Source organism: Oryzias latipes, chromosome 18 (assembly GCF_002234675.1).
Source record: "Oryzias latipes chromosome 18, ASM223467v1".
NCBI classification, from domain to species: Eukaryota; Metazoa; Chordata; class Actinopteri; order Beloniformes; family Adrianichthyidae; genus Oryzias; species Oryzias latipes.
In genome coordinates this window covers 28,428,018-28,446,562 of record NC_019876.2, presented here as the reverse complement: position 1 = coordinate 28,446,562, position 18,545 = coordinate 28,428,018, and the positions used below count along the sequence as shown (strand labels likewise).

The window sequence follows — 18,545 nt, the reverse complement described above, 5'->3', positions numbered from 1 at the left end:
TAGCCTTACCAATACTTCATGGTACACTTATCGCATGCACAACAACGTATGTTCCAGTTTACGTTCCTTAAGGTGGGTGTAACACTCTTAATGGATTGCAAGACCCACCTGCACCCCCTTTAGGATACAGCTGCACCTTTGACTGTATGTGAGACCTGGACGGAGTGAGTGTGACATCATCCATAGAAAATGACTTACTTCCAGTCTTTGTATTGCGGACGCCGACAGTGCAAGAGGATCTGGTTCCAGACAACAACACGGCGCCAGGACATCATTGGTCGGAACGGGACGTTAGGAACCGGAAGTTCATGTCTCTTTCCCCCCCACTCATTCCAGTTTTCAGATACAGTCAATGAGCTTCACCTGTGTATTACCCTTAGAGGAACTAAGACAGAGGCAAAAATTCTAACCCTTGTGCTTTCTTGCGGGGTCCACATGACCCCACCCTTACATTGACGTGGAAAGATTTCATGTAATCCATGGACCCCAGTGAAGCTCACAAGTCATTGAAGAAAAAAGGTCCAGCGCACTGTCTGGTGGGGTCCAGATGACCCACTCCCAATGTTAACGTGCCTCCAAGGCACGTTAACATTGGGAGTGGGTCATTTAGACCCTAAAAGACAGCACAAGGGCTAGGGAAGCGACATTTAAACAAAAAAAAAGAATTTATAAAAGACAATAATGCCTTTGGCAAACAACATTCAGAAATTGAAAAGAACAGAGACAAATGTCAAAGGGACATCTCTGACTGAAGCCTCAGTTATTTTTCTTAAAAATCAGACACAACTGATTGCGGATTTATTCAATGGCTTCCTGAGGTAAAGGCCTTTACTCAATGTTCTGTTTGCACGCAACACCACCATGAGGTATTTGGCTGAAATGCAGATTAAGTTCCTAAAACCTGGTAAAATACCAAACAGGGTGGAATGATGTAGGCCTTACGTCATCATGAAGCCCTGTGAGCACAAATGTGACAGGATGAGTACTGCTGACATCTGTCAAGGAAGGAAAAGGATCAAATTAAAGCACTCCCCCTCACTGCCTCCAGTGTTGCTCCACTGGCGGTTGAAGGTCCTGGTGATGCGCCGTAGGGGTCAGTACTGGCAGCCATGCCTCTGTCAGCCTGCCCCAGGGCATCCCCAAGTATAATTGAGGAGTGAATGAAGAATGGAAAATGGATGCACATCCTGAGTTATTATTATGTAAACCCAGAGAGAAGCAAACTGCAAAAAAACGGATCACTACCTCAGCTTTCATTATACCTATAGCTGAATACTTGATTATGATTGGCTGCTGAATGTCCTTAAAGAAAGGGATAGCGAGGTGTTCATTCCGGTCGAACAGTTCACACCTTCGTGTTGTCCGTTATTTCCTGATAATGGATACCTTGTCTGGCATTATCCCTTCCTTTATGTGCAGCAGAGCAAAGGTTAAACATGTTTGTGTGCGAGTATTTCCAATAAGAAAGTAGGCAGAGACTCTACTGCTCTGCTGTTTCTTTGGTCCAGACAGTTCAAAGGGTCAAAATATAAAACACAGAGTTTCATAGACATGAAAGACCCACTCCGACACAAAGTTGTGTATTTTGTGTTTCTTGTGCTATCTATGAGGTCCAGGTGACCCGATCCCCTGACAAAGGTGGAAAGATTTCATGTAATCCATGGACACCAGTGAAGATCACAAATCATTGACGAAAAAAGGTTCTTGTGGGGTCTAGATGACCCCACTCCCAACGTTTACGTGCCTTGGATAGCACAAGGGGTTACCATCTTATTGGGCCTTTTCTTGATGATGGAGAACACATAGAAAGTTAAGCTCCAAAATGCATTTCTGCGTTTTTCTTTACATTGTGAATCAGAAGCTACAATGGCGAGCCACAAGCTCCCTGCTCCGCCCCCATTCTGATGCATCCACCTGCAGACAAACAGATCCATGAACGTCTTTGTTTTCCTTGTCTGAGCTGGAATCTGGATCCAAACTGTACGGATGGACAGCTCTGAAACTGCTGCCATTTTTGTTGCACCATTAGGGAGGGGGTGTGAGGGGCTGTAAGCTAGCAGGAGAGTGTGTAAGGAAAGGAATGATGGGAAATGAGGACAGACATGGTTACTCCACACCAACAATCTCGTCCTCAACCCGGAGGTGAATATTTCATGAACTCCTGCAGAAACTATGTCTTAGAAAATGACACATATTTTTAGATTTTGGCTAAAAACGACATCATCACAATTAAAAGACTACTTGGAACGCTTTTAAAATAGATCAAAAGATGATCAGAGTGGGGCCTTAAGAGTTCTTTCTAGATATTTCAGTACATTTCTGACATATATGATAGGATGGAATGAAAATGAAATGAAATGAAACGCCTTTATTGTTTTCTTGCCGCCTGCTGGAAAAGCAGTGATTACATATCACTGTTGTCCTCTCAGACCCCCCACGGGCTGACCAGGTTGTTGTTGGGTACGGTTGGCCTGACTGTCCATGTGTCTGCATGCAGTGTCTTCTGTTAACCCTTAGTGTCCCTGTCTGACCCTCTTTTCTCCTGTCTCCTTCTTTCTTCCCGTTGCGGCGGTCGTCTCTCTCTCTCACCCCCCCACCAACCCGCCGTCGTCTCCCGCTCTCCCGACACGTTTCCTCGCCGGCCTCGCCTCCCCGTGTGTCCCGGCAGCCTGCGGGGTGAACTGCCACAAGGCCTGCCGGAGCCGGCTGGCTGTGGAGTGTAGGAAGAGGACGAAGAGCATCAGCCACGAGACGCCGCCGGCCTTGCAGGCCCGCTCCTACAGCTTCCCCCCACCCGCCAACACTCCTCCCAGCCTGCAGAGCACAGGTGAGAAGCCTTGACAGAGAGACGGCAGACGGTCAAACCCTTCCGCTTCAGTCAATATTTGCATTATTATGCCTCTGAACTTGCAAAAACCATTACTGTGTTGCTATGGCAACAGCCAGCTGCCTGTAGTTTCTAGAAAAGAAATAAAGTGGAAATGCAGCTGACCAACCGCAGCGCGGCGTTCACGGTGCTGGGAAACTGGCGGTGCAGATACTTTGCTGTGAACCGGCTACAAACGTGCACAAACGTGGGCGACCTGTTGTTTAGAAAGTGAATGCATTTACACCTGACTGCACTTTGATGCTTTTCTCACAGCTATTGCCGAGGAGGACCTGGAGACGGTGGAGGAAGGAGTATTTGATGTCCACCTATAACCAGGTGAGAGGGGTCCGTCTCCGCCTGCTTCATAACAAAAAGCTCTTCTCCTCTGAACTCAGTGACATGATGTGATGAAGCGGCGTCACAGGTTGCAGGACGGCGCCTGAACACCAGATTCAATCCTTTGTTTTTCTCTCTTTTCTTCTCACAGCCCAGTAGCAGTTTATAGTTTTCAGTGGACACGTGCAAACAAATCATTCACATTTCATATTTTGTCTCATTCTGATGGTGCACACTTGGCCTTAAACAGAATCTTAGTTTCCCTCCACAAACAGCCAAACCAGAGCGTTGTACACATCAGCATTCATATCCACAGGAAACAGGAAGTGACGTGACTGGTCAGAATTGTTTGGGTTATTTGTTTCCCTTTCGGTCTAATTGATTTAGTTTCAAACTTCTTTCTGTATTTCATTCGTTACCACCTTTTTTTTTGGGTTAAAAATCTCTAATTTTGGAGTTATGTTTAAGAATCCTCCAGGAATTTGTTTTAAAGAAGTGTTTGCTTAATTTCCCTGTGGGAGGGGCTAAGCCTTAATAAGGAGTGAACTTTTCCCAGTTGGGGGAGAGAGCAGTCTTGGTTGCCGTGGTGGCAACGGACTCTCCCAGAAGCAGTTAAATTCTTTCTTTGATTATTGTTTTGGGATCAATAAAACCCCATCGTTTGGTGTTTGGAGTCTGCTGGCTTGGTCATCCTATGTTAGAGGGATTTAATTATTCACTGCTAAGAAGAACCCGTCACATTTGGTGTCAGAAGAGGGATTTGAACCCACGAGACTGTAATGTAATGTGCATCTGTGATTGACTGTCTGTGGTGACTCCTGAAGGGAGCAGCAACAACTACATTGGAAAGATGAACTAAAATCCCACTTGTTGCTTTTTCAGGCTGATCTTTCTTAGTTTTGGAAAATGCTTAGCCGGCGCAGACGAAGCACGGAAGATGACGGAAATGTTTCTCTTACGGGAGACACGTCCATGCATGTAGCGACCAGGATCCCTGTGCTTCAGCTTCATGACGGTGTCTCCTCATCCCTGCAGGAGCCTTTCAGTGCGGAGCTGTTCTGACATGTGGAGCAGCAACACTCGTGGAGTTCACCTTTAAGGGCGTGGCTGGTTCACAGGATGCCTGCACGGGACTGGACCGGAGCCTGGAAGAGTCTTACAAACCTTTAGGCACTGAGAATGAACACAATGCTGCCCCCCGGTGGACGAGTCCTGCACTGACACTCCGTCACTCTGTCAGCCTCTGCAATGCCATTCTGTGTTTCTGCAGAACATCACTGGATATTCAGAATATTTACAAAAGAAATCCTTAAAATTGTGTTTTCCCAGTGAAGTCAGTGTAGTTTGCTGCAGATTGATGGTTTTTGTAAATGAGGTGGTGTTGTTGCTATTAAGAAGAATGGAAAACTGCCAACCAGACTAAGCTATTGTTGCCTTCTATGAGCTGCTCTGCTTTTCTTTTTTTTTTCTTCTTTGGCTAATCATATTGTTCTGAAAAGCATTTCAGTGGACTGATGACCAATTATTGTGTCAGATAAAGAGTAGTTTTGTGTTTTGCCGCCTCAAGTGCAATGACAACTGCGATTATTTTACAGAGGAAATGGCGAGGAGAGGCGGCGGTGCAGACAGCTGCCATTAGAGGCGACTTTGAAGGATGTTCTGTGTGTCGTGTTTACCAGAGTATCCGTAGCTGTCTTGTGCATAACGCTGCGGTGTTGTCAGCAGCAGCCGCGCATGTAGCTGAAGGGGGAAAAACACTGCCGTCTGCTGAGGAGCCCACTCTGCTGTTGATCCCTTCTTTTGAGTTTAGACTCAAAACAACCAAAAATCTGGAAAAGGTTTTATTTTTAGGCAGCAGCTTCAAAAAATCCTGAGAATCCTTTCAATGCATTTATTCTGGTTCTGCACGCCTCCTCTGTTGACTGAGCGTTTCTGTTTCTGAGGCTCGCCTGACTCCTTCTTCATTTAGGAGGCATTACTGCAGAGATGTTTGTGTCTTTGTGCCCAAGGAGACATGAATACAGACTTGGAGCAGCTGATTGTTGACTGCTGGCTGAATGAGGCTCCTCACGTTGCAGGTGTTTATCTGTGCTGTGAAAGTGGCGCCTCTGATTGACAGTGTTTGCCCCCCCCCCCCTCCACAAGGATGTTGTGTTATTTGGTGGCTCCTAAATAATTTATCAGTATTAAATGCAGCAGGCGTCCTACAGATTTATGTTGCTGTGAAAGTTTGTTGTGATTAAAGAGTAACACTGAACAGAAACACGTTTTGTTGTTTTAACAAGAATCCAGATCTTTCCACATGAACAGTAAGCAGTGTTCTGATAGTCTGTGGGAAACAACGATAAAGCATAAAACAAAATAAAGACTCAAGGAATGTTGTTGCTACCCGCCCCGCCAGCGGCCGCTTTGACCCTCCTCGCTGGTGAGCAGCTGCTACACGCCCTTCATCCTCCCCGTTCTGCCTCTACCTCCCTGGTCAGAGCTGCACGGGCTAAATTCATAAAAAAAACAAAAAAAAACACTATTTTTTAACATGGCTGGTTTTATCGCCATGGTAACCATCTTTGTTTTTGGGTCGCCTGGGAGTGACGGACAGGTCTGTGTAACTTTTAGAAGAATCTGTAAAAAGGAAAACTTTTGGATTTTCTTTGGATACAGAGGATTTTTGTTAACCTCCCCCACATTCCTGATATGGTCATGTTTTTGTTTTGGATTCATGTAAACAATATTCTTTTCAGTGTCCTACCTGCAAAATGTAACTGCACCCTTTAGCACACGCACCCTTTACCCCACAACAACACACACTCCAACACACACGTGTACCAAACTGAAACTCTACAGCAACTGTTATATTTCTGTGTTACTGTATGGAGCAGAGTGCTGGAGAATGGCACAGAAAGACTTGACAAAACTCACTAACATCTACACACAGAAATTTGAGGAGGATATTAAAACACTTTCTGTCCCCAAAAGATCTCCTATGAAGATCTATTCTCCCGCAGCAATCGAGAAGACATGTCAGCAATTATCCTTAAAAGACGGACATGGATTGGACACAATCATAAAGACAACACTACACTGGACACCAGATGGAAGGAGAAAAAGAGGACGGCCGAAGATCAGCTGGCGCCGAGCTGAAAGAATTCGAACACACCTGGGGAACCATCTACACCTTGGCCCGCGTCCGTCAGAAATGGAAAGATTTTGTTGCTGCCCTAAGCGTCTCAAGGCGTAAAAGGCAGTAAGAAGAGAGAAGAACACGCGTACCAATAAACACACAAGGAAGGCGGGACCTCTGGTCTTATGCCCCCTACCCCATCCCTGGTTGGAGGAACCAGCCTCGGCAGCGGTTGTGGTCCTTGGAGACCCCCACTTCTCTTGGAAGTCCTCCTCCTGGGCAGGAGTGGGCGGCCCCTTCCTTGCTCTCTCCTGGACCAACCGTAAGCCGGTTGGGTGGCTACCCTGGAACGTGGGGCGGGTCTCCCTTGGGGAACCCTGGCTGGAGCCTGGTGTTTGGAGGGGGGGGATGCTCAGTACTCCTGGGTGGTGGGGTGCTCATCTGACAGAAGTAAAGCCCTTCCTTTTCTGCAAACTTACCTTTGCTCATTTCGGCCAAAACGTTTCATTTTATCCTCATCGCTCCACAAAATTTGTTTCCAAAAATCTATCAGGCTTGTTTAGGCGTTCATTTTCAAACTTCAAACGTTGAATTTCGTGCTGAGGACGTAGAAGAAGTTTTCTCGCACGAAGACTATTTGTACAAGTATCTCTTTACAGTAGAACCTTGTAGAACGACTCCAAAGTCTCCTAGGGAGGGTGCTGGCTTTTCTCCCAATCCTGCGAGCTGCTCTGACGGAAACGTTTCTTGGTCCTCCAGATCTCAGGTGAACTTTCACTCTTCCCAATGACGTCATTTCTTGATTGAATTCCGAACAGAGGATATTGGCATCTGAAAAGGCTTTGCTACCTTCTTCTAGCCTTCTTCTGCTTTCTGAGCATCAACTATTGTCAGTTTGAGGGTTCTAGACAAACGCTTGGAAGAACCCCTGATGCTGACCGAGGGGGCAAAGGTCAGATGACTCAGATTATTTCAAATCTTTGACATTGAATTCACCTGGTCTTTGCAAACAATGATTTAGATCAACCCATCACAGTGTTAAGTCTCAGCTTTTCCAAAGGGGGCGGTGCATGCTGGAAACTGTTCAGGGGGCCCAAACCTTTGCACACGCCATTATTTGGTTTTCTGTTATTTTTAAAGGCTAAATGATGTAAATAAAGCCTGATTTTTTTCCTTGACATATTACAAGAATGTCTGATCTATAATCTGATCCCTTTTGAAGATTTCTTCCATCTTTGTTTGGCTTCTTTATGACCAATAATAACAAGTTTTACCTGCAGTGCCCTGAGTGAATGTCTGTGACTCAGTTTATGCAAACTACAAAATGTATTAGACAATAAATCATCGTTACTTTATACATTTACATCCAGAATTCAGACGCATGCTTTATATAAAACAATACTTTTATATATTTTCCAAAAATCGCTTCATGTTTGAAACTTGTTGTGATTGTACTTTCATAGATTTTTGTTCCTCTCGTGGGAAAATTCCAGAGAGTTGAAAAATAATTCTCCATAAAGGGAACAGGGAACCTTCGGAATAACGTTCCCATTTGGATCTTAAAACGCAAAGTTGTCGGGTCAGAAGTAAAGTCTCTTTCTTTTTCTTAGTTTCAGATAGAATAATTGTTTTTTCTGTTCCAGCGCTGACATTATGGCTCTAAAAAAGGAGCATTGAAGGAAAGTGTGAGACGACAGCTGATGCATGCTCCAACACTTTAAAAACAATCATTACTGCTTGTGTCGCCTCCAGCTCCCCAAAACATCATTTGGGTTTTAGGGCAGTTTTGGCAACACAAAGGTCCAAAATGGAGAGTCAAACGTCTAGTTTTGTGACTTTTTCCTGCAGCTCCACGTATGACCGTGATCTGCTGCCCTCTGCTTGTCTGTTAGAGATATTAATAACCAACCCTGAATGAGCCTTAGAGTCAACGCCACATCTAATTAGCCTCACAGCAGAAGCCGGTCTGGGTCCGTGATTGCTTTGGCCTCACTTTCCGTGTTGAGTTCGATGAGCCGTCATTGATCCGGCCGTTTTCAGCCGGCTCTCATATCTCGGTGCTGTGATACTGCTGAGCTCTCTCATGTGGGACAATGTTGGCCAACAATGAGCTGATGAACTGCAGAGGTGATTTGGGTTCATAACTTGGCCTATCGATCACGGTAGCACACATGGCAGAACATCAAGACAACACAAGGGTCCTGCACAAAAAGGGTCAGAATTCTGAGGAGACAGAGGTCCTTTGGTGTGTGTAGGCCGCTGCTCAGGACCTTTTATCAAACTGTGGTTGCATCAGCGACTTTCTATGCAGTGTTCTGCTAGAGTGGTGGAATTACAGACAGAGATGAGATGAAACTGGACAAGCTGGCCCATGGCTAGCTCTGTCCCGGGCTGCCCCCTGGACTTTGGGGACTCTGTAGGTGAGAGGAGGATGCTGACCAAGCTGTCCAGCCTCCGGAACAACCCCTCTCACTTTTGGTATGAGACGGCGAGGACCATGAGTAGCTCGTCCAGCCGCAGACTGCTGCAGCCTCAGTGCAAAAAGGAAGGCCCATTGTCCCAACAGAAGTTAGACTGTAGGATAGGACTGCTAAAACTGCTGCTGTATTTACTTATTTATTAATGACATGTACTTTTACTACAATGTTTTAATTTTTTACTGTTATATTTCTTGTTTGGCTGCTGTAACAACTCAATTTCCCTTCGGGGATCAATCTTATCTTATCTTATCTTATCTTATCTTATCTTATCTTATCTTATCTTATCTTATCTTATCTTATCTTATCTTATCTTATCTTATCTTATCTTATCTTATCTTATCTTATCAGCCCACACACATTGTTTTTTGTTGGCATACAAAAAAGGTTAGGCCAAAGACGAAAGGAGAGGAAATGGCCAGCAGACCGCACTCGGGCCAAATCAAGACGGTGATGATGAAAGCTGACAACCTTAATGCAGTTTGTGCACCTCAGCAGCCCCGCTCTCCAGAAGTCTGCACTACAGCCCCTCCACGTATGTGCGAGCGGCTCCCACTACGGCATTGAATGTCTCTTTTAGCCGGGTGACTGATACCTCCCCTTAAGCTACAGAAAAAGCCTTCCAGCAGCACAGCCATTTAGGCTGCAGCCTGAGTGATATTGATCTGCAAAGTCTGAAATGAGGGAAATTGAATAGCACCGCAGCTAATTGCATAGTAATGGAGGCAGGAGGGGGAAAGCCTCACACATTGTTAGCAGTCTCACACTGTGACCTTGATTGGAAGGAAAAGAAGGATCCGGGGCCGGGTAGACGGAGCACATTCCAGCTAAAGTGTAATTTGCCCCCACAACAAATTGCCCCCGGTCCGTGGGGCTGTTCAATTCTAAAGAGATTTGACGCTCAACACCCCGGCGGGCTGCGCACGGGGGCCATTTGTTCTTTAGTAATTGGGAGGTATTCCTTTTACCAGCTGCATTGGAGACACATAAAACACTACCATGGATCAAGAAAAGAATCGGGCTCAGTGAGTAACTACATGCAGTATTGATTTTTTCAGGAGCAGATCACTCTGAGATTTGCTCATGCAGGACTAATGAACAGATTATTGATTTGATGTCTGCTCATCAAATTCTGGGAGCGCAGCCAGGCTCTGTGATAATTTGACGCAAGCTTGTCTTTCTGGACCTGCTGTGGCATCTGCATCTGCAATGCCGTCGCCTGGCTGTGCTCTGACTGCCGGCATCTGGAGCTGTTAACCTCCCACTACTGGGGGTTAGGGTGGCTAACAACCACTTGGTGGCAGCGTTGAGCTTCTGGATGAGGTGAGGGAGGGAGGTGGGAAACTTTAACAGGGATGTGACAATAAGGCAGAGTCCCTGTCAGGGTTTGCGGTGAATCACAATGCAGCAGCACAATGCAGATAACAGCACAACACGTGTTATTACGCGTTACAATGCACAGAAACATGCACTAAAGATTCCATATTACGTTTTATTGTAATTCCGAATAATAATTTGACTTTGAATGGAAAAGAGCTTTTGTTTTGGTGGAATTTATTTTGCTCAATCTGTATTTTTGATGGTGATTTTGGGAGTCGCGTGTTAAACTGAGGAAAAACAAACCCATCCGGCCGCATGGAGGGAGTCTGCAGCACTTAAGCTCGGCTCATCTGCTTCTGTGGACACTGGAGAAGCAGCTCTACAGGGTTGAAGAGGCTCGCTTAGACGGCTGAGGCCTTAATTTCATTAAGCTCATCGCTGACTCTGGCGAAGCTCTCACCGCCGCGGGGGGCTGGAATCCTCATTAGAGCAGAATCAGCCGCCATGAATTATTGCTTCAAGAAAATTTAACTTCTGCCCAAGAAAACAAGTGGGGGCATTTTAGTTCTGTCGTGCAACTTGAAACAAATGAATCAAACGCTTGCGCTGGCGTGGCATTGGTGCAACGCCGTTACACGAGCGAGGCGCGGTCTGAGGCTAAATCCAGGCTGATGCAAAGACGGCTGGCCTCTTGGCTTTACCCGTCATGAAAAACCATAAACTGCCGGCAAACATGAAGCTACTCAGAATTAGAAACCTGTCAACTCCTCACCTTTTTCATTCCCTCCACCAGTGCCTGGAGAAGTCTCATTTAGCAGTGGCTGATACCAAATCAAATTACTGCGGCTAGCGGGACTGACACAAAATCAATGCTATTACATCTGCAATAGCCAGGGCTCACTTATTTAAGGGAGTGTGGGGGGGCTGAGTAAACCTCAGCAGCAGCAGCAGCAGCAAGTGTGTTTTGAATCACAATCCCGCAGATGGTATCTTCTGACCCTGGCGTCACTGATAGCAGCATGCTTCTGACTTATCTCCAGTGTGTACAACCTGCACAGGCTGGACGCTACTTTTCAGCAATCGCTGATAGAAAATGAAACACAACAAGTCCACACGATTCTGTTCTTTACAGTGTGCTGTTTAGGATGACAAACCAACCCTTCAGAGGAATATTACATCCCGCTTGAGGGTAGTCATGAAAGCACATGCATGATTAGGTATAAATGACCACAAAAAAGGGCTTGCCCTAAATGTAATTTCTGGAATAGGAGTTGTATTTCATCGACTGATCCATCAAAGGATTTTGTCTTAGTCCACAGAACTACATCCTTGGTTTTCTACCATTTGTTTCCATTCTTCATCTATTCTTTGGTTTGGTTGGTGATGTAGAAAAGGTCACACAAACAGTTTAGTGTTAGAATGTTTTTGAAATTCTTAACTGTTTTCCCCCACATATGATCAATAATTGACATGTACAGGATGTCTAGGGTTATAGGGGGTGAAGGGAGTTCACTGAAACTGGAGCATAGCTGGAGCACATTATGAGCTGTCCATCAAAGGGCTGCAATGAGGTGAACCATCAAACACACAACAGGGCTTAAATCTGAAGACCCACTACATTGAAAATGCGGTTTTTGGGGTTTTTAACTGTTGTATTTTTCTCATGATGGAGGACATGCATAAAAACCTTTGAGATTTAAACTGCATTTCTGAGTATTTCTTTATTCAAATAGTGCCGTTTGAAAAAGCTCTCAGTTGTGACCCAGCAACTGAAATGGGCGTCCACTGGCAGAGCAATGGATCCATGAACGTCTTTGTTTTCCTCGTCGGAGCTGGAACCTGGATCAGAACTGGACGGCTGGATAGCTACGATGTTGCTGACCTTTATTTGCACCAATGTTAGGCTGGATGTTGTGAGGGGCTGTAAGATAGTGGCAGAGAGTGTAAAGAAATGGATGATGGGATATCACCAGAGGGGGATTTCTAATGAGCTCCTGCCGCTCTGCAGAAACTATGTCCTAGACAACGGCACAGGTTCATAATCATCTCTAAAAGACCACGGGGGAACGCTGTGAAAATAGATCGAGCATGATCAGAGGGGGACTTTTGGACTGCCTGAACTGAATGAACCCTTAGAAACATATATAGTCTTACATATGTTGTGTCATGTGACCATAAATAACCAGTGAGCATCCATTCTGTCCTGCTGTGGTCCAGAGAAGAGGTAATGCTTTCTTGCACAAATGCTAACCGCTCTTTTAACTGCTACTTTATTCCATTTTCCACATTCTCCGTGCTTTTATAATCAGTGGACGTTATAATCTGGAGCGTCTAAAATATGGAATAAATATAGATGTGTTTACTGATGTTGAAGGGAGTTTGAGAGGTACATGGTGCTGTTTGGTTGGGTGTTATAGTGAATACGCTAACACGGCTAGCGATGTCAAACTGTGTCTTCGTACATGTCACAAGGTTGGGACTTAGTGTTGTAGTCACAGTAACGTTTGTGTTAGCTGTATCAGTCAGTTTTTTTTTTGCGTGTGTGTTGTAAATGAAGTTGGGAGTAACCGGTTTTGTAAATAAGCGAATGTGGCTGACGCTTCTAATGTTGCTAACGTGTAGCGTGCTACGAGTTTGCAGGGTTTTTGTGACTGACAGGCAGACTTATTTCTGGTCCTTTCTGGTCCGATGACACAGTGTCAGGCACAGAGAGCCTTTTTTCAAAGGAGACGAGACTCGAACAGGGACGACAGATGGCCGTCCGTACAGCTTCACCACCTCTCCCCATCCATACCTGAAGCTTTTTTCCTATATTTGTCAATACAATATTTGATTTTTTCCTGCAAATAGCTGTTTGTACATCCCTTTGAACTTTACAGTACAATACACTATAGTGCACAACGGGGGACAGAGGAGATCGGGCTCAGACTGTTTTGGACTTTGACAGAATAAGAAAGTAACAGACAGGCTAAAGTGACGCCTTAGTTCAGGGGTCGGAAACCTTTTTGGCCGAGAGAGCCATAAACGCCACATATTTTTAAATATAATTTCGAAAGAGCCATACAATATTGAAGCGTCCCTTTCCCACACTGAGCCTGAGGCACAGAGACTTAACCTCTTCTAGGGTTCTTTATTCTGGTTACTGCAGGCCGTAACAAACGCCGTACAATTAATTCAGCAACTCCTCAATCTCTCCCGCTGAGACGAGAGAGCTTCTCCCAACTTTATATTCGCTCACTGCTGCGTCAGCCCTCCCATTTCCCTTATTTGGCCCATGGCTGAACCCCATTGGTCCAAACTACCTAACAACAGGCTGAGCGACAGAACTGAGAGCCAATCAGCATCTCTTCTTGATGCGTTCAATGAACTCCAGAATTTAAAACGTTAACCAACAACAGCCAACCAGTTAAACTCAGTCTGGAACAATATGTTTAAAACTAAAAATACAAATGAATGAGTGCATTTGATGTAATTTCAACACTTTTAAAGAACAATAAGTCTGTGGATTCTTTTGAATTACATTGTTATGCTGTTGCTAATAAATAATGAGTATTTCTTACCAATTTACGACTTCTGGTGCTGCATGGTGGTTTTCCTGATGGTCTAGTCTGGTTGATACGTGGTGAGTTTCTGCTTCATGCAGGCATTGAGACTTTAAACGTGATCTTAGGTTGGTCTGAATGTTCTTTAGATGTGAGAAAGACTGCTCAAATGCAGACGCGGAGCCAAACATACTACACGCTGCAGTGAGTGACGGGCAGCGTGTTTTAAGTTTTGACAATCCCTGTGCGACTCACCTTGCTGCCTGTGCCCACAACCCCCCACCCCCCGCTTTCTTCCTCACACATCCCGTCCCTGCAACTGCGCGCTCTTTCTCAGGGACGGGAGCGCGCAGTTGCAGGGACGGCAGTTCACAGGTTTCCGGGTGGTACAAACTCTGTGAAATAATAGATAATAGTAAATTGATAGTGGTGCAGATTTTTTTTTCTCTAAGCACCGCTACTACTGCCCCCCCCGGCATCGCATTGCACCCGAGGACTGGTCTAATGAAAAAGAAAAAAGTACAATTAAAGCTTTGCGAGCCACATGTGACCATCAAAAGAGCCATATATGGCTCGCGAGCCATAGGTTCCTGACCCCTGCCTTAGATGCTTGAAAGGCATAAAACATAAATGTTAATGTCTAACGTACTATAAAGAAACACATTCTTAAACATTCAAGGAGCTCAGATAGTGGAAAGTCTGCAGACTCTGACTGAGAGTAAACTGGAGCAAAGACAGAGGAAATGTTTGGCTTTCCAAAGAAACTCGCGCAATTTGCAAAGGAGGCAAAACTGGAGAGATTACCAGAGAGATCATCCAGCTCTGTGAGTCCTGTAGCCAGGCCATTTTTGTGAACTCTGGTGAAGAAGTACAGATGATACTATAACAATCTACTTAAATTAATCTGTGTTTCATTGAACAGGGGTTAAATGTTTCTGTACCAAAGAAACAAAGGAGACAAACCACAGAAACTTGATAAATAAGTTAAACTAAAGCAGAAGTGCTCGACTTAGAAAAGCCTCTTTGTCACATCCTTGTTGAAGGCCGGTTCATACATCAGAACAGAATACAGCATATATTTCCACCTATGAAATGTCCGTCTTTCATGATTCATGCGTGATATATACGTACGTAACTCATCAAGTGTTTCTTGCGTTTTTCATTCGCCGATGTGCGCAGATCTCCGTCGAGCGTTTTGGCCGACGGGTCTTTACGTGAATTCGGTTGTTGAGATGTTAAAAACCTAAGAATTATGTAGTTAACGTAGTTTATATGCAGATTTTACGTAAATCTTATGTAATTGTGCGTGATTTTTGCAAGATGCATTTGTAAATTTGTGTGTAAAACTTTTATGTCACGTATACGGCGCACACATCACGTTCTGATTACGTAATTGGTCCATGAATCATTCATGAATTACATATAAACGGTTGGTTTATGTGTTCTTAGCGTGTTTATTCCTAATTCTTCTGTGGTTTTGAAGTGGTTCATTCCTGATACATCTGTGAAATTTTCACGTAAAGACCACAACCTTTTCTCCCTTTTTCCATGTAGATTAAAGTATGACCGATTTTCATCTTTGCAATATTTGCAAAATGTACTTAGCGGATGCATGACACGGCCTTTTAGTTGCATAACCCACCTTGATAGAAAACACAGAATTGCAAAGCAGTTGAACTAATTCAAGTATTGCAATGTCTCTCTCACTTCAATTTTTTTCATGGAACTTCTTTCTTTCTTTCTTTCCTTCTATGGTTTTTTTTGTGGTCAATCAAGTAGAGGAGACAAGTGCAGGTGTGGATTCTGGGTGACAAAAAGTGTAAAAACTAAAAATGAGGGGCTACAGGGAGTGAGGGTAAAAGCATCATCTGGGAGCAATTATTCAAGGGTTATAAGGCTGCATGAGGACTCAAGAAGTCCTCTAAAGACATTTCAGTTGTCATCATGGTCAGAAAAGGATGCTAAAGGTTTACAAGCTCATAACAGAAAGGGGGCTTCAAACCTTTCAGCTTTTATGCGACCTATGTAAGGTCCTCCTTTATTATGGACCACTCAAGCCGGACGCTGCTGATAGATTTTGCTCTAACCTTGTTTTAATTGGGTTCGCAAGCTTTTGCATCTGATGTCATTGGAAGCATGTAAGCGTGTTTTCCTGAGAGAATGATACCGCTGCCTTACTTGTGCTTCCCACATCCTGTTTGGGGAGGAAGCACATCCCAGCGGGAGGCAGGGAGGAGGGGGTACACCCAGCAGGAAGCACCAGTGCATTACAGGGTAAACAACATGATAAAGTGGATAATCCTTGTGCCCCACATTCACACCTGCCAATTTAGGTTCTCCAAACCACCTGATATAAACAGCTCCTTGACATGTGACAGGTTGTTGACAGAAAATGAGAACTTTAGGAGGAAGACTCACCTTCAATTTCAGGTATGAAGACCAAACTTAACTCAAAGGCCCATCTAATGTCACTGCTTTCATAAAGTCCTCATTTCCACATATTTCTAGATGAATGGGTGGAGGAGTGTCTCAGTCCACAGATCCACTGTGATCCAGAACTTTCTGTGTAAACAATAACCTCACTAAAGCATTGGGAAACATTTCAAATCATCCAACTTTTATTTGTTCTTTATTCTTCTTTGCGGCTGGATTTCTCAGTCCAACTATATATTTTTTCATTGTAAAATTGTTCCCAGTGGTCTCTTGATTATGATTATGGAGTTTTTAGATAAAAAAAAAATTGGTGTCGTTTTCTAGGACAATAATTTTTGCACAGAAGTAATTTGCTTTAGATTTGTGGGCGGGACCATAGTTGGCCTTTTGGTAATTTCCCAGCATTCCTTTGTTTCTGCTCTCTCCCGCTAGCAACAAGCGCCTCACAAGCCCGAGCTAACACAAGCGTAGCATAAAAATGGGGAGCAATATCAGAGGTGGGTGGCAGTTTAGTTCAGGCGGTAGAGCAGGTCGTCCACCAACCAAAGGGTTGGCGAATCGACCCCCAGCCAGCTGTCGCCCCCCGAGCGCGGCTAGCCTAGTTTAGAGCCAGATTGCACCTGTGGATGTATTTGTCTGTAGGTGGAGGATTTGGAATTGGAGTGGAGAATAAGGGTGAACGTATCAATAGTATCGATACCAAGGTGAAGTATCAATACTATAGTGATGAAATCAATACTCCCAAAATTGTTGTTGCAGTTTTCCTAAATATGTACAGTAAAGAGCTTGAATTTACTCACAAAGTTCAATCAAGCGCAGCGTCTGTCTGCAGTGTTGCCAGATTGGGCAAAAAACAGCCTATTTTGAGTAAATACCTGCCCAATTATACATTGTAGCTTTTTTTCAGTAGTACCGGTTTTCTTCTTTTTCTTCTTATGTTCTTATTGTATTATGCCGTTATTGCAAAACATGTTATATATTCAATAAATATGTTCAGATTTTTGTAATTAGTTAATTAATTTTATTATTTTCCAAAAGTCTTGATCCTGTTTTTATTATACACAAAATTGTATATTTGTGAATTTTCTATAATAAAACATTTCAAGTCAAATGTATCGGTATCAGTATTGGTGACGTCGGCCCCGTATTTACTTGGTATTGGATCGATACCCACATTTCCAGTACTGTATCGCCCACTCCTAGTGGAGGAAGCAAGACTTTGTCCCAGTTGTTGACTTCCCCCGGTTGTGCCCATCCGCCCGCTCCTCCCCGCTCTCACCCAAACAAATGTTGCACACAGGCACATAGGGCTCCGGGAACTGGATGGGTGGGTTATGCTGGCGGGGCTCAATGGGGGTGTCTCTCTCTGGGGTCGCGTCGGCGCCCGCCCTCCATCCCGCTTTTACTTGGATATTAGACACCCTGATTCATCTAGGGCCTTGTGGGGAGGGTCTGGTGTAGGGGGGCACGGTGAAACATCCGTGCTCATCTTTCACTGGTCCCCCCCACAATTTTAACTTCCACTGTAGACACACACACTGCATGTTAGCAGCACACACACAGCAAATAAACACCACTCACAGAGGGACCCCGGAGTGGGGGGGCTCTGTGGCTTGGCAGCGGTGGGGCCCCCCACACTGGAGACCTCCTATTTTACCTGCAGCACACACACAGCACACCCACACCACCATACATGGGTGGGGTCGGGGAGGGGCGGCTTCACCCGCCTGGTCCTCTCAGGGCGGCCGGGCTTGTGGGTATCCTGTTGGCTGCGGTGATGGTCGGGCATGCGGCGCTGCACCACCTTACACCACGTTGAGCAGCAGCTGTCCTCCTGTTTACGCTGAAGGCTTCCTTCCTTCAAGATCCTCAGCCTCACCGCTCCTCAAGAATTCCAGCCACGCCATCAAAATCTCCAGCAACGCCAACTCCGGTTCGTCACAGAACCGCATCTGGACCCCCGGCCTCGCCTCGACATCGGCCTCGCAAAGACCTCCTGCCACGCTAATCTCCAAGACAACTTGGATCCGCAAAAATAAACCTCTTTACTTACCTAACCACTTACCTGCCTCCTCCTTCCGGGTTACAGCATCTGGTTCCATCTCGTGTTCGTGTCATGACACATTTACAATAAAAAAAAAACAGCCAATTCAAGCTCAAATGCAGAGATGCAATAGGGTTATTAAAATCCAATTCAAACATCCTTAATCGTACTGGAAATACTGGACATGTCAAGATGGAATAAAAGCATGTACTGATTTACTAACCATGGACTAATGTATTAAATAAGACTCTAGAGGTGCTAAAATTACTGATCATGTGGTCCAGCTATGGTGCTGTACCAAAATATTTAAAGACCCACTCTGATAAAAATTGTGTTTTTGGTATTTTTAACCTGTTCTTCCATTTTTCTCATGACGGAGGACATACATAAAGAAAATTAAGAT

At 44.8% G+C, this 18,545-nt stretch overlaps 1 protein-coding gene across 4 annotated transcripts in view; it reads left to right on the top strand.

Annotated features, from left to right (window-relative positions):
• The window catches only part of rasgrp2 (RAS guanyl releasing protein 2), a 51,232-nt gene extending 43,731 nt beyond the window's left edge, over positions 1 to 7,501 (top strand). For 2 of the 4 annotated variants that reach the window (XM_011487811.3, XM_020711855.2), the window contains 3 exons: positions 2,669 to 2,827; positions 3,143 to 3,205; positions 4,241 to 7,501. In XM_011487811.3, coding sequence (XP_011486113.1) covers positions 2,669 to 2,827; positions 3,143 to 3,201 — 218 coding nt within the window. In that variant the 3' untranslated portion in view covers positions 3,202 to 3,205; positions 4,241 to 7,501. Of the gene's footprint in view, positions 1 to 2,668; positions 2,828 to 3,142; positions 3,206 to 4,087 lie in introns of those variants that run through there. The other 2 variants (XM_011487812.3, XM_020711854.2) reach the window with 2 other exon arrangements.
• The last annotated feature ends 11,044 nt before the right edge of the window (positions 7,502 to 18,545 follow it).